This window comes from Ctenocephalides felis, unplaced genomic scaffold (genome assembly GCF_003426905.1).
Source record: "Ctenocephalides felis isolate EL2017-DRISC unplaced genomic scaffold, ASM342690v1 CF-g0.4_SCAFFOLD_03570, whole genome shotgun sequence".
NCBI lineage: Eukaryota > Metazoa > Arthropoda > Insecta > Siphonaptera > Pulicidae > Ctenocephalides > Ctenocephalides felis.
This window is the reverse complement of record NW_020539724.1, coordinates 17472845-17500316: the sequence shown is the minus strand read 5'-3', so window position 1 is coordinate 17500316 and position 27472 is coordinate 17472845. Positions and strand designations below refer to the sequence as shown.

The window sequence follows — 27472 nt, the reverse complement described above, 5'->3', positions numbered from 1 at the left end:
AAAAATTATTGTCATTGCCTCCTCCATTACATAATTTCAATACACGCGTGAAGTTTGCAATGAATTAAAACTGTCAAAATAATTTTGTTCGGTTGCAAGACGTAACATGAGGTGAATTTATTATCAAGAAATTTGTCTCAATATTTTAAAATGTTTAGTTTAAGAAGTAAGTTATGTACAGCGCAGTTAAATGGCATTGCGCAAAAATTGTACTGCAGCACAACTGCGATCTCAGATAGAATAAACAAACTTGTTAAAGACAAAAAGGTGGTAGTTTTCATGAAAGGTGTTCCTGAAGCCCCCAAATGTGGTTTCAGCAATGCAGTGGTTCAAATTATGAGGATGCACGGTGTGGAATATGAGAGTCATGACGTATTAAAGGATGATGTTTTAAGACAAGGTATAATTAATGAATAATTGTTACATTAACATTGTAATTTGAGTCTTATATTAATCATCTACATTTATTTTAGGTATTAAGGATTTCTCCAATTGGCCGACTATTCCACAAGTTTATATTTCTGGAGAATTTGTAGGGGGTTGTGACATCATGTTGCAAATGCATCAATCTGGAGACTTAATAGAAGAACTAAAGAAAGCAGGCATTAAAAGTGCTTTACTCACAAAAGAAGAAGAAAACAAATAATTTTAAAAACAAAAACTGTAATTATTAAAAGTAAATTATATAGACTGTTTTAAATTCATCTCTTGATTTATATGAAAACATACAAGCAAGTAATACATTGGTAATTAAAAATAAATTTCATAGAAAAGTCAATTGGTAAAATAATCCACTCAAAAGGATTATGTAAACCAATTTGTACAAGTAACTCAGTACACAATATAAATCAATATAAAGACTCTGTGTTTGATGAACGTGGTTTCTTGATTTTCTCCAGATTCTTTATTACTATATCATGTAGTGAACAATATCTATTTCTAACCTCGCACATTACTAGCCACAGGCTAAGATATTCTTTTTCATCCAATTCCTATAAAAAAGATAGACATTAATTTCATTTTTTAATAAAAAGGATTGCCAATTCTAAAATTGTGTCTAACCTGCACAGCTCTTCGATAATCATTAATATGTGGATATTTTGCAACTTTTGATACAATTTTACCCCTAGAGATAAAATAACGTGATATTTGATCAAAGAAAGCTGCTGCTTCAGACTCCACAGATTGGATTTCTGCCAATGTATCTTCTTGAATTGAGACTCCAAAGTTGTTACCATCTTCTATTTTAGGAATCATGAAGGATATCCACATTTTCAACTACAAAAATTTAAATAGACACATTATATTATAGTTGTATGCTGAAGTATCTAATAAGAATCAGATAACAGTCATAACTTACCAAATTTGAATCTTCTACTAATTCTCTTATATAAGGCTTCACCAATGATATCAGCTCACTAATTGGTTTATTACATGGTACAGGGCCTGATGGAAGTGCCATAACCTGAGATAGTAAAAAATATAATTATAATTATTAATAAATAAATACAGGATAATTCAAAAACAAACAGTAGTTGAACCTTTGTTCCTGCAATTCCTTCTTGTGCTTGTATACAGTTTTCAAAGCGTGGTCTTTTAGCTGATGGTTCATCTGAATTATTTAAAACTATTGCATCCGGAACAGGCACATTTAATTCCTAATTAAAAATAAAAAGATGTATTAGCATTTTGTAAGCTACAAATAGTACAAAATATAGTGCATTTTATTGTTAGCATATTATAACACTAAGTCTTATTACTTGAGAATTATAAATTCTAATTATAAATTGATATGAATATTTATATATACAACGAATTCAAAACAGAACCACGAAAAAAATAATTTGCTAACTTCTAAAATCTTGGTTGATTGTTAATAACTTATATAGCAAGCATTTTTATAATCAGAATTCTGTGTATGTAGTAAATGTACATTATTTTCTTTATACCAAGTACTAGAAAATCCCAATATATAATGTTTACATAGTACATTGGTTACAACTTATATTTAGAAAGTTGTTTACCTAAAACTTCGAACACTTGTTTGCGTAATAAATGTTAAATAATAATTGTTTACTTATCTTTACATTTTGTGTTTAAATTAAACATATTTTTACCTGATGAACATCTGACAATGATCTATTGCTAAAGTTTGGTGTTTCGAGAAGTTCATTAAGTTTAACTATTTTCTCAGGAAAGCCCTTAAATATTAATTTCTCTGCCTTATCTTTTAAAGAATCCTTATAGTCTTGAACCTGAAATGAAATAGACATTTGTGACAATAATAAATATTACTCGAAAAATAATTTCGATAATACCCGGTTTTTCGCGCCATTCATTATAGAACTTTTAAAAGCCGACATGATTAAGAATTGTACTCTAACCTCTCAGCTAAATCTTAAAATAATCCAACTTAAATTTTCGAAAACATGCAGAAAAATATATGTAAATTGTGTAATTAAACTCACAATTTGGTTGAAAAATATAATTAAAGGACTTCCGTCATGTTTTTTGTAGACATGTGAAAATATCTGACAATAAATTTGGGAATAGTAAAGTAAAATGATATTTACCTTCTTAGCCGTGTCAGCCATTATAACATATATTTAAAAACACACAAACATTCACGACCAAACCTAAAAGTATTACAATTTAATATTACTTATATTACAAGAGTCGTCATGAACTGGCAGAGGGTACAGAAACAACGTGCCGCTTAGTTTTTTTCATATTTGTAGGTTGGCGAAAATAAATAGTAAAAAAACCTAATTACCCTAATAATAAAGGCGGTAAAATTCAAATTTGACATTTGGCCACGAAGTAAAGAACAATATGTAATAAAATATTAAGAAATCATTTTTTATATTAATTGTTAATTAGATTTTTACCAAATTTTTTTCTATAAAAGCTGAAATATGTTTGAATATAAATTCTTATCACATAAAATTTATCCGCCCTGAATAATAATTGTAATAATTTTTATTGGATTTTTTAAATTTTATCAAAATTCAATTTTGTTTTCCACTGTTTTTGATAAATTTGTTTGTTTTAGCGGTTAATAAATAAAAATATTTATTATTGCGGTGTACCACATATGTGCAGATAATAATATGCATATATAAAGCAAAAATCCAGCTTTTTGGAATATTTATAATAAATCTTTATTAACTGCAAGATACTGGAACAAGTTGTGTTCTAATCAGAGCAAATTAAGTATTCAGTTGACGTTATATGTATATAACTATTGTTTTTCTTATAATGATAAGATAAGACACTTGATAATTTTTATTATTTATTTTGAGAGTTCAATCATTTATCACTCTTAATATAACATATGTTGTAATCACTTCTTGGGTCACTTGTTGCTGCATCACACCTTAATAATTATTCATATTATGGAAACTCTTAAATTCTCTGATTTAAAATATGAAGAAAAAGATCTTCATATACCATCTCTTCAGGAGGTCAAAGAAGGTATACAAATTGTTTTAATATTAATGCATTTTAATATAGTACCTATATAAATTGTGCATTACTTAACCACAAAATAAATATATATTTATATATAATATGTATTATATAATATTATTTTTGATTACTTTGGTTGTTAATATAAGTCTTACATTTTCAGTTCTATCTGGAAAGTTACCTAACAATTTCACTCATGTCTCTGTTGATATAGTTGAGTGCCCTGATTTAACGCAAAAACCATTTTGTCTCGCTGCACCAGGTACAAATATATAATTATAATTAGAATATATCAATATTAGCCTGATAGTTTAAGTTGAATCCAAAATAATTATATTTAATATAATATATATTGCTACAATGATTAACATTGCATATTTATAAATGTATATATGTAATTATAATTACATAAATATATTTATGTAGTGTACTTTTATATTTTTGTAAATGATCCACTACATAAAGATTAAGTATTATTTTTTTTATTAATTTTTTCTTTGTTGAGTAGGTTTGAGTGGAAATCCTAATTTACTCGAACTAGGTGGGGCTCCTTATCTCTTACCACTTGTTCAAAGAGAAAAAATATATGATATAAAAAACATTGCTAAGTCTTTGGACTTGAGTCCGGTTTTAGCTATAGGAGCTGGTGCAGGACCATGGCCATATGCTGGTGTATGTTGTGAGGCAAGTTTATAACTTATATAACATTTTTCACTTTGTTTATTATTAAAGAAATTAATTTGTATATTATTTATTGTATATGCATTTTTTCTAAATAATACTTATATCTAATTTATGATATGTTTATATATATATATATTATATATATATATATATATATATCATAAATATATTGATATTAAGTATTACAACGAAAATAATTACAAAAAACACTCAATAATTAAAAAAGGAAAAAAACTGTTAGAATATATATTTTATAATATTATACAATATTATTTATATATACTGTATAATATTATACAATAGCTTGTGCTATTTAATATATGTTGTAACAAATGATTTTTATATAATTTTAGTTCACAATTTTAATATTTAAAATTTAACCATGCTCTGTCTATTTATTCAGTTTTGTAAAATTAGATCTTAAGGATTAGGAACTAATAAACATAAATTTATACAGATTTCAGATAACTTAATAAATCTAACCACATGAAAGATAATTTTAAATTTTCATTTCAAAAAAACATTACAAAATAGACATTTAATTTATCAAGAATTTTATAGGATTATTTTGTATATTTACATGAAGCTATAGTAAAGTAAATTTATACCTTATAGGGTATTTTCAATATGCACCTAGCATCTGACGGTACCTTGAAAACAAAACACACATAGCTACTGTTAACATGGAAAATGGTGCATTATTAGGAAATCTCTTTCTGTCTGAAGGACATGCCGGATCTGTATTGCGTGTCCATTGTGCAACTAGACATGGACCTAAAGATTTTATTGCAAGCATCAGGACAGCTTTGAGTGAACATTATGGAGACCAAGTTGTGGTTAGTAAGATGACTGAAAAATTCCTAATTGTTTAAGCACAGCTGTCTCAGAAATTGATCTGTTAATACAAATTCAGTTAGTTCTGTGTCAGTTTCATATTTCTTTTCTAGGTCTTGGAGGAACTTTTCTTTTAAAGCAAGGCCGTGCCAGGCAGCATGTTATGACAGATTTTTCTGAAACTAACTCCTATTTATACTGAAGAACAACTAAATGCATGGTTAAGATTCTTTCAAATGGAGGCTCCTTTAGTGGCAGTTGGCACCTTGGTTACTGCAGTCACAGATCTTGATTTAAGAGTTCAGCACTTTCACAGCTTCAGCGACCATGGTCTGGGTGGTCATTATCACATTGATACTACTCCTGATTCTGTGGAGTATCTGGGATATTTCAATGTTGCTAAAAAAATCATGAGGCTGGATAGACCTGAAAAAACTCACATGTTTGGAAGGGATTGATTAGTAGAATTCATTGATGAAAATTGGTATGAGAACAACATTGTGATTATCAACACAGGTATAACTAATTTACTCTCCTGCATTTACTGTAATATATATATATATATATATATATATATATACATATTACAAAAAAATTATACATAGAAATATTGATATATTTCAATCTACATTTTTAAAGCACATATATGATTTTTAAAATTTATTACAATAATATTTACAATTAAATACAATACTTTTTTAATCTCATATTATGTATCTCATATTTAATCAAGATCTAATTTTAATAGAATGTAAAACAAATAAAATTAATCTTCCATAGTTAGAATAAAATGGTGCAATACATGTACCACTAGTTTTAAAAACAGATTTATATATAAAATAGCATGAACAAATGGACATAGTACGTTCACGTAACATATAACTATACTTATATTTTTATATTTTCATATATATATATATATATATATATATATATATACATATATATATATTATCAATAGATTTATAAATTGCTCTAAAACGTGTTCAAAATATAAACATATCACAAGATTTATTTGTTATGAGTTTTGTTTATTCTATAACAAAAAATTTCAGCTTTCCTGCACTGCTTAAACATATTTTTAAATGAAATTTGTTTGAATATGTAGCAGTGTGCTTGTGTTCAAAGAACCTATAAATAAATGTTTAATAATGTAAAAGTTTAACAATAATTATGTGCAAACATGCAAAAAGATGAAGATGCATAAAATTAAAAATATGAGGAATTTTATAAATTGAAGAATTTGTTTTTTGTTTTTATGTCACTGGTGTAATATAATTTAATGCCATACTATTAATCAAGTTGATTAATAGAAATAACATATTTGTAAAATTTCAATGAAAAGCTATATTTGAAAGTAAAAAATCTAAATAAAATATTTCAAACTTGAACAATAGATAATAAGATAACCGAATTCTACTCTCAAAATATAAGTAATATTTATTTCCAAACCAAATATGTTTTGGTTTGATATGATTATGAAATATATGGTAAACAAGTAGAATAATAAATTGACTAACCTGTCTTAAAAATCAAGCCTTAAAAGTCCTCACAACCCTTACGACATATTGTCTACATATTGGACATTCGTTGAGTCTTTTACCACAAGCTGTGCATGTTGCTAAATGTCCACATTCTAGCATTACACATTCTACGGGAGCATCCATACAAATTTTACATAACTCATCTGTTGGTAAGTCATCTAGTTCTGCAAAGATAATTGAATTAAAATTGAAAAAAAATTGAATGAAAGTATGTTTGTGAGAAATTCAATGGAAGAAAAATAAAAAATTGATTATGCTTAGATATAAACTTTTGCTGTTATGTATATTTAAAAATTAAATAAACTGTGAAGGCATTATTTTTGAAATTGTCAAAGAAAATGTTATTATCATGCATTTTAGTATTTTTTATTTTCATTTTCAAATTATATCATAAGTGTTAATTATTCATGCTTCTTTCAAGATACTCTTTGATTTATTTCAAATTAATAGCTCATACTGTCTTTTAATTGATTAATTTTATAATAAGCATGTGATAAATTAAATACATCTTTCAAGTATATTTCAAGATATTTATAAGAATATTTTCATATAAAATTTGAAATAAAAAAGAGCATAATAAATAAATTAGCTTATACATCTACTTTCAATTAGAAATTTCAATTTTATATGTTAGTATATATAAATAAATTCATACAAATCATTCACACAATACACACTGTATTAGTATATTTATTTACAAAAATACATGCCATTTGTATTATTAAAAATACATAATATCATACATTTCAGATGATTACAAATCATCTAGCTCAAGCCATTCACTCTTCACCTCAATCATGATTAAATAAACCATTCAATTTTGTAGAAAATTGTACTCACTCTCTCGATTTTGTGAATACTCTCTCCAAAGTCTATTAACTCGTTCCAATAATTCATTTTTTTCACAACACCCTTTAAAATCAACTCTATTTGCAATTAAGAGTTCTTTTAATTGTTTAACACTTAGATCATCCAAATCATTAATATCTGTGATGTCTATTAAGTTAATTCTTTTTTTAGGTGCTGGATAATTCTGAGCATGATCGTCATTATTGGCACGGAAAGTTTCTGTTCTATTTTGGTTTGGTTGAGGATTATCAGTATCGGTAGGATTGTTTATGCTTTCCTGACTTATATTCATTGATTCCTGTGTTTCCTCAACACCTAAGTTTGTTTCTGTAAAAATGATAATGATTGTGAAATTATATTTGTAATATTATCAGAATACATCATTTTTACTTTTTTACGGGAGAGATTTTTTAGGCTTATATAAATATTTACTAAACATAATTTTAATGAAATGTTCATTAGCACAAAATATTCGGGATTTATATTTTTTATGTATTAATTATATTGTAGTATGTAGTAATTATTATTATATTAATTTATATATTGTAGTGATGTGCTTAATGGTACTTTGAATTTACTATTTCAAAAATGTTCATAATATGATATTAGATAAAATAAAATGACTCAAATTATTTTACTTATTTACTTGTAAAGTTAAGTAAATTTTCAGCTCTTTAAAAATAATATTTCAAATCAATTTTCATAATCAGGACTATAATGAATTCTTTAAGCTAATGAAATGTGATTTTTTAACTTACCATAATCACCAGAACTTGGTACATGGGCATTAGGTTCTTGGTTTTGAATTAAATCAACATTATGTATGGAATGTCTTCTAATAGTGTTCCCTTGGCTCACATGATCAGATTGATTTATATTAACATGAACATCTATTTCAGAAGTCGTTCGTCTTATTTGATAAGATAAATTACTTGTTCCTTCAGGTGGTGGTGTTACTTCTACAATGATTTGTGGATCTGAGCTAGATAGAGGCTCACCTGTTCTACTCAGAAATTCCCAATCACCTGGATGAAATAAACCTGGTTATAATAAAAGTAACTTCAAAACATTCTAAAATCTTTTAATGTAGATTGTAAAGGGTAATCTTATGTAAATATTGTTCAAAATTACTACAATTATGAATCAAGCAAAAAAATACAAACCAATGTCTTCTATTTCAACACAGTCTTGTGTATCTAATAAATTAGTTCTCCTTCTATTACTTTCTGAAGGTTCACTTTCCGTTCTTGTTCTTTCAAATATAGCACTAGAAGCTGTTGTAGGTCGTGGCGCTTGCTGATGATAAGGTGGTCGCACCCTTGTATAAACTCTTCTAGGAACAGCCTGAGCAGTCTCTGAACCTTTATGTTAAAATAATGTATCATAATTCTATATATTCATAAGCATTTTCTTGAAAATGGGAAAAGTATTGGTTACAGATTTTTGGAATGAGTAAAAAAAAATGAAAAGAAATTAACAATTTAATCAAAAGCATGTCATATTAAACATGTGACTATAGTTAGTTAGCTATAAGAAATATAGCTAAAAGAAAAATAAAACTTTATAAATTCCAATCCAGGTGATTTCAATATTTAGAAAATATTCATCGTGATTGAATATATCCAAAATTTATTACCTGCACTAGGCCTACATCTGACATTATCATATTTTTCTTGAACGCTTGCCCATAAATTTTGCAAATTGAACTGCTTAAAAAGATTCGAAGTATTTGATCCATTATTTCCAGTGCCGCTTGTAGATTGATGATTTTGATGGGAATTAGAGTTATCATAATACTGCTCACTGTTGACATGAGCTAACAATAAATTAACTAAATCTTCTTTCTCTGAAATCAGCAGAAACCGTACAATTGATATATAGGTTGTAAATGATAATGCATATATATTAATGACTCATTTTTGACTTACTTTTAACTGGTTTTTTATAGAATTATATCTTACCTACACATCCACTAGTGGAAACATGTATTGATTTCAGATAGATAATTAAGTCTTTGCTTTTTAATTGTAACAACTGGGATCTGCTTAATGGACGCGATGTTAAAACAATACATTTACCACAAAGCACTCGATCTCTCTTAATTCTCAGACAAAGATTGCAAAAGTAACACCTGAAATAAAGTTACAAAAGTGCATCACTTTTCTCGGGTTAAACCATGTATTTTATATTATTATATGTAAAATCGTTTGCTATTTTTTAAGCATTTAATATGGTTATATCAAATGCTCTTATGAGTAAGAACAGATAAGACAAACTATGATATTGTGAATAATTATTTTCCAAAATACCTGCATTCATGACATTGTTTCTTCCTTTTAAAAACACCAAACTGTACTGAGCAGTTTGTACATGGCATTTTAACTGAAAGAACAATACAGTTTAAATAATATTACCCAATAAGAAAAATACAACTATTATTGCACAAATTGTAAACTAGACTGAGCACAAATTGTGAACTAGAATGAGTCACATTTACTGCGTGTAATATTTATCTAAAGTTCTGATAAAAGCATTAAATACGTGATATTATTTATTATTATAATTTTGCACAAACCTTGTTTTATAAAAGATAAATTAGAAACTTAAACAATCGCTTTGTATACTGACGACAAGCATAATATTTCACAAGCTGCGTTTAATTAGCTACAAGTATTATTTGCACCCACATCACTATTCTTAAATGATATTTATAGTTGGGAAAATGTTATAAATTTAAACAATTTCATTTTTTATTTATGATAATACAATGAAATTTGGTTAGGCGTTGACAGGAATATGACATGTCAAATAATATTGGTTAAGCACAGAATGCACAAACTGAAGCAAGAACACACTACGTCAAAATATTCAAAATATTATGCACAACCATAGATAAGAGAAGAGATATCGCAAGAACTGATTATGCTTTATAAATATTTTATTTATTCTTTTATTTTGAATTTTTTATTCTAGTCATGAATTAAACTTGATTAAATGCTACACTTTCATGAATATATTCATAATACCAAAAGAAATAGAATAAAATTATTGATTGCAGGTTCTAAGTCTTGACTATCACATAATAATAATTAATTATAAGTTCATTAACAAACTTCTAATTCTAGAACTACAAAAATCATCCCCCCTTTTTGTCAACTTTAATATTGAATGATATAAAGTTGTTTTGGTTTCATACTATGTTATATTTAAAATCGTTATCAATTCGATATCTTACATTTATGTTATTATTTAAACATTTACTGCGAAGAGCTTAAAAAAATCAAAATTAAATCAGTTATCACAGTGTGGCAATCATAGATAAAAGATGTCGCAATGTTGGATCACTATCATTTTTGTATCGGAATATTTTCGCCTAACTTCAGGACGTGTTATGCAAGTGCAAACTTGTTTGGTGCCATTGTGAATGAACTAAATTTTCTTCGTTGGTACTTGTATAGTTATTGTAAACATAATATTTGTGGACTTTGTTGACTTCAATGTGTGGACATTAATTAAATTGTGAATTAATTATTATTTTATCGATTAATTTGCGATGGAGAATGCCGAAGAAGTATTACAAAGTCTGGACTCGTTCTCAAAATTGAGGCCAAAGAATATACCACGAGAACTAGAAGAATATTTATGTTTTGTGGCGCGCACAGGTGATCCAGTTTTCCACTGGTCGATTATTAAGAGTCTATTCCGCGAAAAACTTTTACACGTATTGACCGAATTCCACGATAGCAGCCCGGGATTAGATTTACCTCCTTGTCCGAATGTTGACCCTTTTAATTATGATACAATGAAAAATTGTTTATTGGAAAGAATAGACTCGTTTTCGTCGGCCCCTTTTACTGTGCAGAGGATATGTGAATTACTTACATGTCCACGCAAGCAATATAGTAGAATAGATAAATATATGAGAGCCATTGAGAAGAACATTTTAGTCGTAAGCACAAGGGAGCCAGGAAATCGAGAACCCGAGAGTGGGGATCCTTTAGAAGCAGTTTTGAATGGTGATGGTTTCGATATGCATATTGAAATTGAAATGGATGGCAATTTAGCAGGTAAAGATGAGTCCACAACGCCTGCACCTAGAAATGACACCTCGTATATGTTGAGCAACGATTACCGTTGCATTACAACTCCAGAAATAGCAACAAATTGTACTAATGAAGTCGATAAACACTCAGATACCTCAGTTGAACATCACCCAGAGATAAACGGTACCAGTGCAGATAGTTCTAAAATAGAATCAGATTTGAGTAAAGAGGAAACTGAACAAAATCTACAAGAACTGCAGACTTCATACATAAATGCAAAAAGCCCTAAGATTAGTGAAGAAGAAAGTATACCTGAAGAAACTAATATTGAACCTGTTGAATCTACATCAGATAATATTTCACAAACACCATCAGAAACATTTTTGCCAGACAATAAACCAGAGGAAAATACTGATAACTCTGAGACAGATTCTAATTCAACCGAAAACTCTATTACGAGTCAAACCAACCTGGCGGTTGAAGAAAACAATCTAGTTTCATCTGATGCAGAAAGTAGTAATGATGAAGTACCATTTTTAAATGTTCTGGAACCTGTTAATGATATCCAACCCACTGAAATACTTTGTGATAATGATTTCCAAGAAGTTCTGAAAAGTGATTATACACAAATAAGTTTAAATGAAAATATATTAAAGGAAAAACAGCCAGAGGAGATGGATAAATTATTTCAGATTGTTTGTGATACAGTACCTGAGGCGGCAACTGAGGTTCTAGAAACAGAAAAATCTCTGCAACCAGTAGAAGAGTCCCAAGAACAAATTGAAAACGAGGTTAGCCAATCTTCCGAAATTATTGAACAAGCAACAGAATCTACACAGATTTTAGCACACTCTCCAGAAAAAATAGTTGAAGAAGAAGAAACAATCCGCCCTGATGACAGAGCCATTGCACTGGCTCCTGAGGTTGCATCTGAACCAGGGACTGAAATCGAACAAATGGTAGCTGATGTAGAGAATAATTTCATCTCTGAGATAAAATGTGATGATAATATTGAACAGAATCAGGTTGAGTCCATGGATGTACCTGAATCGGCCATGGAATGTGAAGATACCCCAGCGGCATCAGAACCTATGGACCAATAGACTTTTACCATATTTTGAAATTGTGATCAGTTATAGTTTTCTTCTTTCTAATAATTTTTATTTCATGTGTGTTTTGTATGGTGATTCAGTGAATGTTGACAGAATTGTAATTCAACTTTTTTATGTTTTAATTTATTATGAGGAAATTTTATTTCCAATTATATTTAACAGTTACTGTATTCATTATTTCATAAATAGACTAGTAGGATAAAAACTATACTGCCTAATCATAAGTTTTAAATAATACATGTACATTATTGTATTAGAGGAGTTTTAATTATTTTATGAAAGTTAGAATATGAGGAATATTTTATAAATTGAGGATCTCTTTGGTAAATAAAAAAATATATAAAAAATATAAAGTTAAAATATATTAGTCAGTTTTATTTTAAATTTGAATTGATAATTACGTTTATAACATTATTAAACTTACATTTTTTTTAGATTGCAGTCTATGCAGTTAAATAGAGATTCTATGCCTCAGATTGCAATTTAAATTTAATTTTTCGTCCATATTAACTTGTATTTTTAATTGCATTATTTATTGTGCAACCCAGTTTAAAAATAGAAAAAAAAAATTTGTACTTTTGTTTTAAATTTTACTTTAAAATGCTTTTGTCTATCTTTTAGTTCTTAATTGCAAGTTTTTGCAACTAGGAAATATATCTACTTATTCATATTGCAAAACAATCATATAAAGTACAATTCAAGTACTATTCCGAATTACTGCATACAAAGAAAACAATGTGTGCAAAGCATGTAGACGCTCTTTATGTCCATATGGTTTGGGAATAGGTATATCAAGTAAATTGCATACTATGGATACGTATTGAGACAAAGTGCAATCTAAAGTAGGTTCTGGAAACCCATTTTCATCAAGAACCCTTTCTACTGGACCAGACCATTCCTGCATCAAGCTGTCTACATCAGGTGCTGGTCTGTAAAAAGATAAGAGATATATATAAATATATATATATATATATATATATATATTTCATTCCTCTTTTTCTTGCAAAACTTACTTATTATAAGACAATGTTGGCGCTGGTTGGGTAGCATGTAGTGCTTCTATGTCACGAATCCATTTTTCAATATCTTTGTTCGATTTTGCTAATGAAACTGGAGGTCCTCCAGCACTTGATGGAGTAGACCTTGTGTTTGAAGCCCTCAATTTCATGTGCAATAATGCCGGTTCACTTTGCGTTCCTGATGGTTCATCTAAAACCTGTTACATTTGATATTGTCAGCATTATAATAAAGCCTAATAGATACTAGTTTAATAATGCATTATTAAATATTCATAATTTAATTTTCAGTGAAAAATGTTACCTCTAATCCAAGTACATTAATATTATTAGGCATTCCATCAGTATCTATCCATGGAGATGGTGGAACAACTTTGAGCATAGCATCAATGTCTCCGACAGCAGGTATCAATTTTGGTATGAATGGTTTTAATCTATACTCCAACTCAATATTTTGTGGAGTGTATCTGTAAAACATAAACACTAGTTTATTCTACTGGACTATTCTTGACTTATTGATAGACCTTTTTACATAGAATAATTACCTACTGATGTGAAGAAATAATTCTTTTGCATCAGGCGATACTTGCAAATCTTTAAACTTGTTTAAGTCATAATAATCAGGTGTAGAAGCATGCAAAGCGATATCTGATCCACTGCGAATTATGTTTTTAATTATATCATCTTTACGATTTTTTAACTCTAGATCTGAAGAAACACTGGATTCATTGGATGTATTTTCATCATTAAAGGAAGCTTTACCAAGCGTGAGATCTAAAACAATAAAATAATTAATATAACTCAAAATTAACAATTTACACATTTTTATACACATATAAATTATTAACTTCATGAGTAAAAACTTACTTTTATTTAGTAGAGGTTTCTCTGATTTCTTCGTTACATTTTTGAAGTCATCTTCACCCTGTAACAAGCATTATTCAATTGATAAGATACAAACATCTCTTAAATTATTTTCTGAATTATACAATTTTCTAGATTCAAAATAATTTACTATTAAAATCATATAAGCAGAATCAACTTACCATAGAAAGACCTGTGGTTCCCGCTATAAACCTTGGTGGATTTGGGGATTCAGATTTTGGTGGAGTTTCTATTTCATTTGCATTTACCACATCTATTGCTTCGTCATACATTTTATATATATTATATATTTAATATAATTTAAACCCAATAGGTTTAAATGGGTCAGAGATAATTCTTTAATAATAATAAAATCACAAAGAGTTTAAAATTTTTAGATAAAAATTTATAAATATGTAGATGAGGCTATTAAAAAATAACCTTTTAATTTTTATACAAAGAGTTGTTTTATGTTTTATTTTAAATATCTTATTTATATTTGATTATTTTTTGTATTTTAATATAATTAATTTTATAATAGTATAACCATTATTATTATACTTGTTTATCTATGAATATAACTTTTTTTTATTATTTTTCAAATGCATTAATGATATCACTGGTAATTACTTTTCTAAGTATATTATTTTTTTTAAATATCTTATTTATATTTGATTATTTTTGTATTTTAATATAATTAATTTTATAATAGTATAACCATTATTATTATACTTGTTTATCTATGAATATAACTTTTTTTTATTATTTTTCAAATGCATTAATGATATCACTGGTAATTACTTTTCTAAGTATATTATTTTTTTTAAATATCTTATTTATATTTGATTATTTTTGTATTTTAATATAATTAATTTTATAATAGTATAACCATTATTATTATACTTGTTTATCTATGAATATAACTTTTTTTTATTATTTTTCAAATGCATTAATGATATCACTGGTAATTACTTTTCTAAGTATATTATTGTTTATTTATTTTTCTGTAAATGAAATCATAATTAAATTATATAATGGTATGTTTTCAAACATGTAGCCTAGCAACCATCCACCATGTCTTTTTCAACAGCTTCAAATTTTGAATAAATATAATGAATAACATTTTCAAAATATGTTCAAATGATTTTTATTATTGCAGTCAATATTCAAAATGAATTGATTTGATTAAAATTTGACAATATATGTGCAATTCTAATAAAATACATTTAAAATTATTGCGATTCAAAACTTCTTGTTTAGTAATTGGTCATAAAGTCTTAAATAAATATAATAAAAATAACTATTTAATATGATAATGAAATGTATATTTAATTAAAATATATACATATTATAAAAGAAAATAATCATTTTTTCTAAATTACACTTTTCAATGATTTGATGATTTGTAACTTTATGCCAATTTTCATTCTTGATATATATTGTACCACATAACAATTTGCTATTCCCTTTTTAGTAAAATAAAGTAATTAAAACTTTGTGATAAAATAAATAGTACTTTCTGTTGCGCACAGAATTGTCTTTCCAATTACTGTATTTCACATCTTCAACTAAAGTCCTTATTTCAAACAGTATGCATTCTTACTAAACTAATGATAAAATTCTATACAAAATATTTGATGTGATAATTTGTTAATTAAATACTGACTTGATATGTTCATAATAAGTTCTTCTAATGAATTACGACACTTATACAAAATATGTCAGTACAAAATAATTTTAACTATTTGTTTATATTTCTAAATCATTATTTGTTGACCCTGTAATATCACTTACCCACCAAAATACCATAGAGTTTTCAGTCTTCTTACATGTTTGCATATTGTCTTCTAAAATACTTTCATTATTATCACCTTGTGAATTTTTTTTACTTTCATCGTCATTCAAAGTATCTTCTTGTGCAAAATGATATTGACCACTTGTTGTTGCTATTATAGGTCTACTTGGATGGAACGATACTCCATTACAGCAGTCATTGTGCACTGGGAACTAATAAAAAAAATAATATTTGGCATTAATGATCAATCCGTGGAGAGAAGATTTATAAGATTCAGGCACTTATTCAAATAAGCAAATGAAATAAAAATAACATTGCACAATTAACAGATAAAATATATTCTAATTTGAAAGTAGCAATGTAAATGATAAAACTTAAGATTATTTTTTCTACAAACATGTTTGCTTAAAGCACTGCCCTTTTGTTCATAATGACATAATTTATTTTGAACAAATATATTCAATTTAGAATGTATATGTGCTTCTGTAAAATATTAATAACAAAAAATTAAAGTTTAGTCTTCATAATCAATGACTTAAATTCTACCCAAAATTAAAAATCCTTTATCAGACTCAAAAAATTGTTGTGATAGAAATACCAAAAAAAAAAAATTCTTAAAATTAACAGTTATATCAAGTTTAAAAAATTATAATACATGAAAAATTAAATTATTTATATTACCTTAAACTCTTTTTCAGTTTTTAAATTCCAAACTCTCAATAAGCCACTTGTACTAGCACTAACTAGCCAATTATTATTAAATGGCGATAAATCAAAATAAATTCTTTGATTTGATATCACTTGTCTACAAAAAGTTCGTACAGGTTTCATAGTCTGTCTAATATCCCACAGAAATAAAGTAGGATCCATTCGTGCTCCTGATAAAAGATAATTTGTGGAATTGGAAGAATCATCCATGAACATTAAGTGCGTAATGCCACCTAAAAAATTAAAATAACAATTATAAACTTAGTGTGAGAGATATTATAGATATATAACATAATTTAGTATTTAACAATACTAGAAAAGAACATAATTCGAATAATAATTATTTGAATAATCAAGTTGTTAAGACAAAAGAATAATTTTACTTAAATTTAATCACTTATAAATTTATTAGAATTGTTTTACCTTTGTGACCATAAATTGTATCAAATTGAATCAAGTCACCACTATTTACAGACATCAGAGTTACTGTTCGATGCCATGATCCAACAGCAAGTAAATTACCAAAACTATTTAATGCTAAACAACTAGCTGGCTGTTTAATTCGGAAATTTAGATAATCTCTCCCTGGTCTGAAATTAAAACATTTAATAAATCAGTTCATTTTGGAAAGCAATTTTATTATTACAATTACAAGGTGAATCTAGTGTAAATATAAAAATAAGTATAACAAATAAACATTTTCGACTGGTTCCAAAAAATATTTTAAAATTTTATTCTAAGTAATGCTTATATAATAATATAATATTTACCTATCCGTGTCGAATAACTTAATTGATTTTTTATATCCAGCAAATATATTATCTCCATTGGGACTGAATCGCGTACATAAAGCAGCTTCAACTTCATCCACATCATTATAGCCTCTGAGAATTGTAAGGATGTATTTATATAAAGAAACAAATGATAATTACTAATTGATACAACAAAAACTTAGCCAAGAATATGTAGATGAATGGTTAATAAATTGTGATCTGCAGATCACAGAATAAAATGCATCATAAAATACTAACTATTAATTTATAAAGCTAACCGGTATGAACTGCGAAGAGATCCATCAAAAGCATCCCATAGCTGCACAGGTCCATGCTGAATGCTTGTAATCCAACTAAAAATTAAATAATAATAATAAAATTGAGTTCTGAATAAATTAAAAATACTTATGCCATTATTCTATTGATTATTTGTAATTACTTATGTATACTGCAACAATTCAATATATTCTGTAATAATATTTTAACATTAACATTATTTTTATTTCTGAAATAGTTTGTGTAGTAATCTTATAAAGTAATATAATTGCCCAGCACAGTATTTTATGTACTAATAAAATTCATATTAAAATTTTGAATCCAGTAATTAAATTAATTATAAACAATGTGGCAAGATAAAAACAAACATTGATTTAAAGTGAAATAAGTTTCTTACCAACAAGTAGCAGGATCATAACTATTCATTTTTGGATACCATTCAAAATCATAAACTAAACCAGCTTCTTTGATACGAAGTGCAGGTGTTAAAATATCAACAGGTCTTTCCGTAGACACATTTTCATTAGAATATAATTCTCTAGGAAGTTCTGTGACTTGCATACCCTTATTATTAATTATTGACAAAATACAAGTCCCATCTGGAGACCACTTGCAACCACGAAAGTAATTTTGATTACTTATAACAGTATTAGTGGATAGCCTAGAGAGTTCAATAATTTTATCACTAAAGTATTTATTAGTTAGTATGTCATAAGAGCTTTCTGTAATTTCCATTGCTTCTTCAATATTATTTTGTTGTTCATTTTGTGAATCAGTTTCAATGCTTTCTACATTATTTTGACTTCTTTCATTATTGTTTAAACTATTTTCAATATTAAATTTACTTGTATCATTGTCTGTAATATTAGTAGTTGAGAGAGGTTGATTAAAATCCAATTTTGAGCCTTTTTCATAAATTTTACTATAAACTGTATTATTATCGACATTAGTTAATCGTTCACTATTCTCATTTACTGTTGTTACTACATTTTCTTGAATTTGTGTTTCCATAATGCTATCATCACATATATTTTCTGAAAGCTCCTGATTTTTTGGTGATGTAGGACTACAAGGTAATATAACATTTTCATGAACTTTGGATGAATTAATATCAATATTTTGTGTATTACTATCACAAGCTTGGGGGTTTTGAATCTTAATACTACAATCCTGTGGATTTGTTAAACCTAAACAAACAGTCGACATTTCATTCTTGACTAATTCATGCATGTTTTGATTAAGTGAAGATGGATCTGTTGTAACGCAAGGAGCTTGCTGACTAGTCTCACAAAGTTCACGATTAGACGCTTGATTATTTTGTAAATTTAAACCAGATGAAAATTCTGTATTCCCTTGCTGAAATGAATGATATATATTTCTCTTATATGCTAGAATAGAATTATTTATTGTATCATGGTAGCCTACATTTTCATTCACTAAGCTTAAATTATTTTTAAAATCAATTTGTTCTTTGGATATAATAACAGGAACATCATTTTGCTCCACGGTGTTATCTGATCTATCATTTTGAGATAGTTCGTCGTCCATAATTAACACATCGAAAATATTATGCAATTATTGTATTATATGTCCACAATAATTTAATAAACACAATATACAAGTTTGAGCACGTGAGATTCATATTTTGGTTAAGTATTTTGATTTTTCACTGACAGTTGCAATAAATGAAACAGTCGCACCATCTTTGAAATAACTTTGATAAAAGAAATACATGCGTTCAGTTAACTTTCTTTTATTTTTTAATTTATTATAATTTGTATTATGTTTGCAAAATTAAATTATATTACATAATTAATATTTGATAATACAAATCCAAAACTTGATTAATATTACAGTAATTATCAAAAATTGTAGTTGTACCAAAAGTAATGCAAATGATTGAAAATATTGGATTCAAACTTAAGAATAATCATAGCATTACATAGATTTATAACTTTATAACCATTTACCATTATGATACAAGCAGTAGTGATTTCCATGTTCTCTTCAATAAATAAATCAGGAATATATTTCCAATTGCCAATTGCCAATAACCCTTTGACATGGAAAGACAACCGAAAAATTTCCACCAGGCCTTGTATACACACAAATATATTTTTATATACTTTTGGTCTAGATTTCTCACAATATATTTTTCTGATTCGACTCAGAGTTAACACAACTCATGAAACCATAGATTATAACAATAATAAATGAAATAATATACTTAAACCATACTCTTCCAATAATATTAACTTAATAATAATATTCTTTTATCTGTGACTTAAACATAGTACTTAATGGCGGTTAATCTTCAATTTGTTGCTATTGGTGGTAGCATTGTTTATGCAGAAGTACCAACAATTAAAAAACGCCAGTTTGACATTAGCATCGCCATTTTTTAAATAACCTCTTCGAATAACGTATTCGCACTGGTGTAATTTTTTATAATGTCTATATATTTATAAATAAATAATATTTTGTTTTAATATTATTCTGGAGAAAGGAAAATCCATTCCGTAACGTGTAAATTAAATAAGTTTGAGTATTTAGTGTTGTGTTAATTGACATTTTTTGTTTGGACAATTCAACTGATTCAACTGACAATAAGATTTGCAAAATGATTGTTGATAAAGAGGATTCGATGTATTTTACAGTTTTTAGTGAATTGTTGGATTCAAAAACAATTTCTTATGTTATATGGCGAGTCATGGGTAAGTCATTTGAATTTTTTTGATGATAAATAATTGTCATAAAATATATTGCTTCCAATATAGTAAAAAAGCATATTCTCAATGGTGTTGTGCTAATATTTTTTTACCAGAACGCTAAAATTAAAAGACCGGTTCAAAAACCGTTTCTCGTATTGGTTTCCAGGTCAGCAAAACAAAAAACGTTCCGGACTCCGGTTGACGTTTCAGAAAAACAAGCCTGTTTGTTCCGGTTTGGGTTCCTGTCAAACCCTTGTTTGTAATAATTATTATATTAATTAATTATCATATTTAACTAATGGTCTAATCATTCATTTGTTTTGTAAATTGTTTGAATAGATTGTTTATATTTTACATACAGATTCAATCTATAATCATAGTTCATTTACTGTGAAAGTGAAATTAATCCACAAAAGTGATCACAATTTAAATACTTTTTTAATTGTATCCCCATATGGGGGTACGTTAAGTGATATTATAGTTTTCATTTATGAAAACACTTCAAGAGAATAATAATATGCCAAGTTCAAACTGCGAATTCGATGAAGGCCAATTAAAAAACAAAATACAACCTAACACAATGTCAACTAATTTGAATTTAGAGGAGACCGAAATAACAATGGAAGAAGACAATATTCCTTGGCAAATAGCTTCAAAATCGAAAAAAGAAAAACACAAGATCCTAGAACGCCCATAGAACTAAGGAATAGATTCAGTATATTAGAAAACACGTCGAATGAACCCGAAAAAATTGTCAAACCTCCGCCGATCTTTGTTTCAAACGTTTCTGATATTAACGACATGTTCAACGACATAAAAAAAGTGTTAAACGAAAAACAATATTACTATAAATGCATGCTTGATAATTCAATTAAAATCCAGTGCTCAAATTCTGACTCATATAGACATCTAGTGAAGTTATTAATAACCAAGAAAGCCGAGTTTCACACTTTTCAACTTAAAGAAGAAAGAGCATTTCGAGCAGTAAGTAGATATATCCACTATTCAACACCCATTGAAGAAATAAAATCAGAACTGCTCAAATCGGGACACGTAGTAAGAAACATAACTAATATTAGAAGTAAATATGATAACGAACCACTTAACTTGTTCTACATTGACTTAGAACCAGCTGATAATAACAAGTATGTATTTAACATAACTAAATTTAAAAACTCAATTATAAAAATTGAACCACCTAGAATTCACAAACGAATAGTACAATGCAGCCGTTGCCAAAAGTATTGTCACACCAAGGCATATTGCCATCATATCCACCGCTGTTTGAAATGCTCAGATTTTCATGAGACTGCAAAATGTAAAAAAGAGCCTCATCTTCCAGCCAAATGCACCTTATGTGATCAAGACCATGTTTCGAGTTACAAAGGTTGTCCCGTATATCAAAATTTATACGCTCAGAAGTATAAACAAGAGGTTCGATTAACAAACCGAAATGCAGTTTACTCAAATCCGACTTACACTCAACATACTACTGAATCAAATATAAAACAAACATTTCCTACAAATGGAAATCGTTCAAATCTTAACAACGTATCTTACGCCGATGCCACTAAAAATAATCGTTCCTTTCAAAACTCATCACCAGATTCTTCCACTCCAATAAATGAATTCTTAACCGAGTTCAAAATTATGTTCCAACAAATGTACCAACAAAATTCAACTATTCTCAATATGCTAACCATTTTAGTAAACAAATTAAATAATGGTAGAAGCAATTAAAATATGTCAATGGAACGCAAACGGCGTCATTCAACGTAAATACGAATTGGAAATATTTCTAAAACTCAATCTAGTCGATATTCTACTAATTTCCGAAACTCACTTCAACGATAAATCATATTTCAACATTCACAACTACATAACCTATTCTGCAAATCACCCGGATGGGAAATGTCATGGAGGAGCAGCAATTCTTATAAAAAACAATATTAAACACCACACCTTGCCCCCTGTTCAATCAGAGACTATACAAGCTTCTTTAATCTCTATGCAAACGAAAATTTATGATATAACACTAGCATCTATTTACTGTCCGCCAAGACATAAAATTTTAGCCGCTGATTATACTTCATTTTTCAGCAGTTTAGGCAATAAATTCATTGTCGGAGGTGATTTTAACTGCAAACACACATCATGGGTATCAAGACTAACCACTGCCAAAGGAAAAGAACTACTAACATCAATAAATCAAATAAATGCTTCACATATAACTACTAGTCAACCAACATATTGGCCAACCGATGTTAATAGAATTCCAGATTTGCTTGATTTCTTCATAATAAAAGGTATTCCAACATCGCAACTCATTATTGAACCTAACTTTGATTTATCTTCCGACCATTCCCCAATTCTTTTAACCTATTTTTCAAGTCCGATTCCTGTTTATCGGCCTTGCAGTTTATTCAATAAATTTACTGACTGGAACAATTTCAGAAACATTATAAATTCAAAAATTAAGCTAATTCAACGCCCGAAACTCGCTGATGAAATTGATAATCAAGTTTTGTTTTTGAATAAAACTATCATTGACGCATGCGTTGAATCAACACCAAGTATCCCACCACGAAAAGATAATCAAGTAATACCATCCGACATAAAAAGATTAATAACTGCAAAGAGGAAGGCCAGGCGGAGGTGGCAACAAACTCATTGGCCGGAGGACAAAAGTAGTTTTAACCAAATTAGCAACAAATTAAAGAAAATCATCGCCATTTGGAAGAATGATTCCTTTAATTCATATGTTTCGCAGCTAAATAGATATGATGCCTCTATTTGGAAACCTATAAAGAACAAACATAAACCTGTAATGTCGAAATCGCCTCTCAAAGTTTGCTCTCAGAACCACATAACTTGGGCTAAAAGTGACGCTGAAAAGTGTAAAGCATTCGCAGAATACTTGATTGATGTTTTCAAAAAACAAAACTTGTCACCTGAAATTGAAATATTGAATGCGCTTCAAGGAAATTGCCAAACGTCTATGATAAGACCTTTTAAACCAAGTGAAATCAAAAATAAAATCAAAGTTATCAAATCAAAATCAGCCCCCGGAAACGATCAAGTTTCTCCTAAAATGTTAAAAGAACTTCCACCAAAATGTCTATTATTTATCACATCCATTTTCAACTCCATTCTTCAATTTAACTACTGGCCATCTGTTTGGAAGAATGCAAAAATCATAATGATCCCAAAACCAAACAAAGATTCATCTGACGTAAAATCTTATAGACCTATAAGCCTGCTTCCATCCCTATCAAAAGTATTCGAAAGATTAATTTTACAAAGACTACTAGAAGATCATCCCGAAGAATCCTGGATACCTAACCATCAATTTGGTTTTAGAAGACATCACTCAACAATACAGCAATGCAACAGAATAACCAACTCAATCCTCACAGCCCTGAATAAAAAAGAATTTTGTGTAGCAGTTTTTCTAGACATCAGCCAGGCCTTCGACAAAGTTTGGCACATGGGATTATTATATAAATTAAAGAAAACATTTCCAAAATATTTCACAATTTTGGAATCTTACTTATCAAATAGAACCTTTCAAATTAAAGAAAATGAAGAACTCTCGCCTCCAAAACCAATTCATTCCGGTGTTCCGCAAGGCAGTGCTCTCAGTCCAATACTATATTTGCTATACACCAGTGATATGCCACTCGATCCGACATTAACGATAAGCACCTATGCTGATGACATTGCTATAACCTCAAGTCATGAAGATGTAACAACAGCTACTTTTTTACTTCAAAATTACCTGGCGAAAATAGAACTATGGCTAGATAAATGGAACATAAAAACTAACGCTAAGAAATCTCAACACCTCATCATTTCACTGAGAAGTCACACAAGTCCTGACTTGTATTTGAACAAGACAATTATACCAAACCAGGATTCCGTAAAATACCTGGGAATACATTTAGACAGTAAACTAAATTGGAAAACGCATATTTTAAAGAAAAAAAAACAAATAGATTTGAAACTGAAGGAAATAAACTGGCTAATGAGAAGATCATCTAAACTGTCTCTAGAAAATAAACTCCTCTTATACAAAGCAATAATAATCCCAATATGGACTTATGGGATAGAGCTATGGGGCTGAGTAACATTCAAATAATCCAGAGAGTACAAAACAAAACTCTGAGAATGATTTGTAAGGCTCCGTGGTTTATGACCAACCACATGATCCATAAAGACCTAAAAATTCCAACAGTGGCGGAAGTTATTAAGAACAGAAGTTTTATCTTTCAAAACAAATTGGATGCACACGTCAATCCGGAAATGCAAATAGTACAAACAGCCGAAAAATTAAAACGCCTGAAAAGAAAATGGCCCAGTGATCTACCGTCAACAACATAATTTCCCTGTTTCGCACAGGAAAATTTTCAAACAAGTTATTTTTAATTATTATTTATTATTGATTATCGTTTTTATTATTAATACTATTATTTTAATTATTATTTATTCATTCATTTATTCTATTTCTTTTCTTTAATTTCCTTTATTCTATTTTTTTTTCTTTTTGATTTTGATTTTCAATACCATAACTTTTAACTTATAGATTGTATTGTAATCTGATTGTTAAAATTAACAGAAAAAAAAAAAAAAAAAAAAAAATATTTAACTAATACATTCCAGAGTGTTCTGACTCGAAAACACCACTAAATATTATTAGTTATTACTATATATTAATGAATTAGTAATTACTATTTCTATGCATTATAAAGTGCAACATATTATTTCTCACCAAAATACAAAAGTTTGATTGAAATTAGGTCGTAATTTGTTATGTTAAGGCAAATGTTAATTTTCAGTACAGTCTTTGCAAAACCAAATAATTAGTTCAAATAATGTAGTTACATTACATTTATAATTTTCAGTTCCAGTTTCTAGTCAAATAACGCAGTTAAGTTACAATTATAATGTTTATAATGTAGGTACTAGGTAAATATTTCATTTGATTTTTTCTAATTTTGTTTGGAATTCACCTACATATACAAACTATTCAAGAACTAATAACCCTCAAAATGCTTAAGTAAATACTTTTAATTTTTTTTTAAGTTAGATTAATGTGCCTTCTATTTACTTAAATTGTAATGATTGTAATATATTTCAATACTGCAATTCCGAATTATTGCTCTTATGCTAATCATTATTTCAAAAGTCTATTATTCAGTTAAATATGATGTTTACAATGCATGTTAATTCTAAATACAGTTAAATGGATAAACTATTAACTATAAAATAACTATAAATATTTGTTTATAATTTTATATTATAAAATAAATAAATATTCAAATAAATCATGCATGTAAGATAATGAGTAGTATTATCCATTGGTTTTGGAGTTACTGATTTTCAGGAAACTTGATTTTTCCTGGTTCATCTGAAAAAAAAAATCATAAATATTTTAATGAATAAAAAATAAATGTATTATTTAGTTGGTACATACTTTCATCTTCTAAATAATGCTCAGATATAGGAGGTTCTTCATCTGTAATATGAATAAATTAAATTAAATTAAAAATTATACTTGGTACACAAACATATACATATATTCACTCAGAACTAAAGATTAAAAAAAAGCTAAGTTAGATTTTATTTTCTTAAATAAATTTTGCATTTATTTTTGGCCTTATTTGACTTAGCTTTTAAGAATAAACACACAAGTAATTAAAAAAAAAAACACAATGACCATAAAAATGAACAAAAAACGAGTATTACAAACATATTTTGGAAATAAAATATGTATTTTGAACACAATTCTTAATTGAAACTTAAAAGTTTACTTAGATATTTAAACATATTTTATTTCTTTCAAATTTCTTTTTTGTCTCGTTCTATTCAATTTTCATTGTTTCAATTTTTTTCTATCATTCGATTAATTTTGTTTCTTGAAATTATGAATGGTGTATTTTTTTTATATATCGAAGTTCCTACGTTAGTTATGTTATAATGACAATATCTTTATATTCAATAATATTAATAATATTTTATATTAAATCAGATTGTTTCTGATAACTTACTGCATTTGAATTGAAGCGCATTATTATTTTTTTCATTTTTTTATTCCACTTTAATATTGGAATTTTATTGTATTTAAAGATTCTGATATATGTATTTCTAGCATAGATCTTATAATACATTTATTATAAGATTTATGATTTTGTTTGTATAATTTTGTGTTCATGAGAATATAATTTATAATTTTATGATTACCTGAAAAATTCTCATTTTGATTACGATTCATCTAGTAAATTATTTAATTTTGCAGAGTATGTTTTGGTTTACCCACCTTATCGTACACCCATATGCATATTATGCATATTATTTATACAGATTTTATTTATTTAACCTTTACATATTCTAACTAAATATTACCTGTACTATTATCCTGTGCCAGAAATATATTTTCTGAAAAAATAAAAATAAATATATTGAATATGGATTAATTGTAATTATAGTTTCGCAGATTTTTTGATTATTATTACCTGGAACTTTTTCAACTGCGACATTGTTAGTAGTTAGAGCGTCATTTCCTGCTAATTCGAACAAAATATAATTATTTCCATTATAATAAGAGCATGAATTATTGAATTTTACTACGAATTAAAAATATATTTGTATGCCGTGGTGAAAAATCATATTATTAGATATATTTGTGCGATTATTTTAAGGCGAAATAAATAATAAACATCAAAATATAAATTGGAATTTCATATATATATAAAATAAAATGGAACTAGTGGGGTGCATGGCATTGTGTCTTAAGGC

The 27472-nt window shown here is 27.6% G+C and overlaps 7 protein-coding genes across 7 annotated transcripts; 3 read left to right on the top strand and 4 right to left on the bottom strand.

Moving 5' to 3' along the window:
* The first annotated feature begins 97 nt into the window (after positions 1-97).
* Positions 98-742, top strand: LOC113382779 (glutaredoxin-related protein 5, mitochondrial). The gene is made up of 2 exons (XM_026621010.1): positions 98-400; positions 474-742. The coding sequence occupies exons 1-2, from the start codon at positions 151-153 to the stop codon at positions 644-646; spliced, it is 423 nt and encodes a 140-aa protein (XP_026476795.1). The 5' UTR covers positions 98-150; the 3' UTR covers positions 647-742.
* A 66-nt stretch (positions 743-808) lies between these two features.
* LOC113382781 (proteasome activator complex subunit 3) lies at positions 809-2600 on the bottom strand. The gene is made up of 6 exons (XM_026621011.1): positions 2574-2600; positions 2118-2255; positions 1542-1658; positions 1361-1465; positions 1063-1278; positions 809-992 (listed from the first exon to the last, which is right to left on the bottom strand). Exons 1-6 carry the CDS (start codon positions 2592-2594, stop codon positions 849-851), a joined length of 741 nt encoding a protein of 246 aa, XP_026476796.1. The 5' UTR covers positions 2595-2600; the 3' UTR covers positions 809-848.
* Positions 2601-3347: 747 nt separating this feature from the next.
* On the top strand, positions 3348-5518 carry LOC113383055 (ester hydrolase C11orf54 homolog). The gene is given in 7 exon segments (XM_026621304.1): positions 3348-3474; positions 3632-3730; positions 3977-4152; positions 4768-4797; positions 4800-4988; positions 5081-5170; positions 5172-5518. Coding segments are annotated over 7 exon segments (936 nt in total). The 5' UTR covers positions 3348-3395; the 3' UTR covers positions 5445-5518.
* A 478-nt stretch (positions 5519-5996) lies between these two features.
* Positions 5997-10101, bottom strand: LOC113383043 (E3 ubiquitin-protein ligase RNF34-like). Its single transcript, XM_026621293.1, has 9 exons — positions 9955-10101; positions 9689-9761; positions 9341-9510; positions 9016-9225; positions 8543-8740; positions 8138-8404; positions 7371-7706; positions 6507-6694; positions 5997-6117 (listed from the first exon to the last, which is right to left on the bottom strand). The coding sequence occupies exons 2-8, from the start codon at positions 9754-9756 to the stop codon at positions 6519-6521; spliced, it is 1425 nt and encodes a 474-aa protein (XP_026477078.1). The 5' UTR covers positions 9757-9761; positions 9955-10101; the 3' UTR covers positions 5997-6117; positions 6507-6518.
* A 757-nt stretch (positions 10102-10858) lies between these two features.
* On the top strand, positions 10859-12739 carry LOC113382829 (serine/threonine-protein phosphatase 4 regulatory subunit 2-like). The gene has a single exon (XM_026621069.1). It carries the CDS (start codon positions 10933-10935, stop codon positions 12523-12525), a length of 1593 nt encoding a protein of 530 aa, XP_026476854.1. The 5' UTR covers positions 10859-10932; the 3' UTR covers positions 12526-12739.
* A 492-nt stretch (positions 12740-13231) lies between these two features.
* LOC113383501 (intraflagellar transport protein 46 homolog) lies at positions 13232-14707 on the bottom strand. Its single transcript, XM_026621763.1, has 6 exons — positions 14597-14707; positions 14418-14475; positions 14096-14324; positions 13855-14017; positions 13548-13750; positions 13232-13463 (listed from the first exon to the last, which is right to left on the bottom strand). The coding sequence occupies exons 1-6, from the start codon at positions 14705-14707 to the stop codon at positions 13232-13234; spliced, it is 996 nt and encodes a 331-aa protein (XP_026477548.1).
* Positions 14708-16163: 1456 nt separating this feature from the next.
* Positions 16164-19514, bottom strand: LOC113383499 (telomerase Cajal body protein 1-like). The gene is made up of 6 exons (XM_026621762.1): positions 18364-19514; positions 17969-18043; positions 17688-17801; positions 17341-17507; positions 16891-17150; positions 16164-16421 (listed from the first exon to the last, which is right to left on the bottom strand). The coding sequence occupies exons 1-6, from the start codon at positions 19512-19514 to the stop codon at positions 16164-16166; spliced, it is 2025 nt and encodes a 674-aa protein (XP_026477547.1).
* Positions 19515-27472: the final 7958 nt, after the last annotated feature.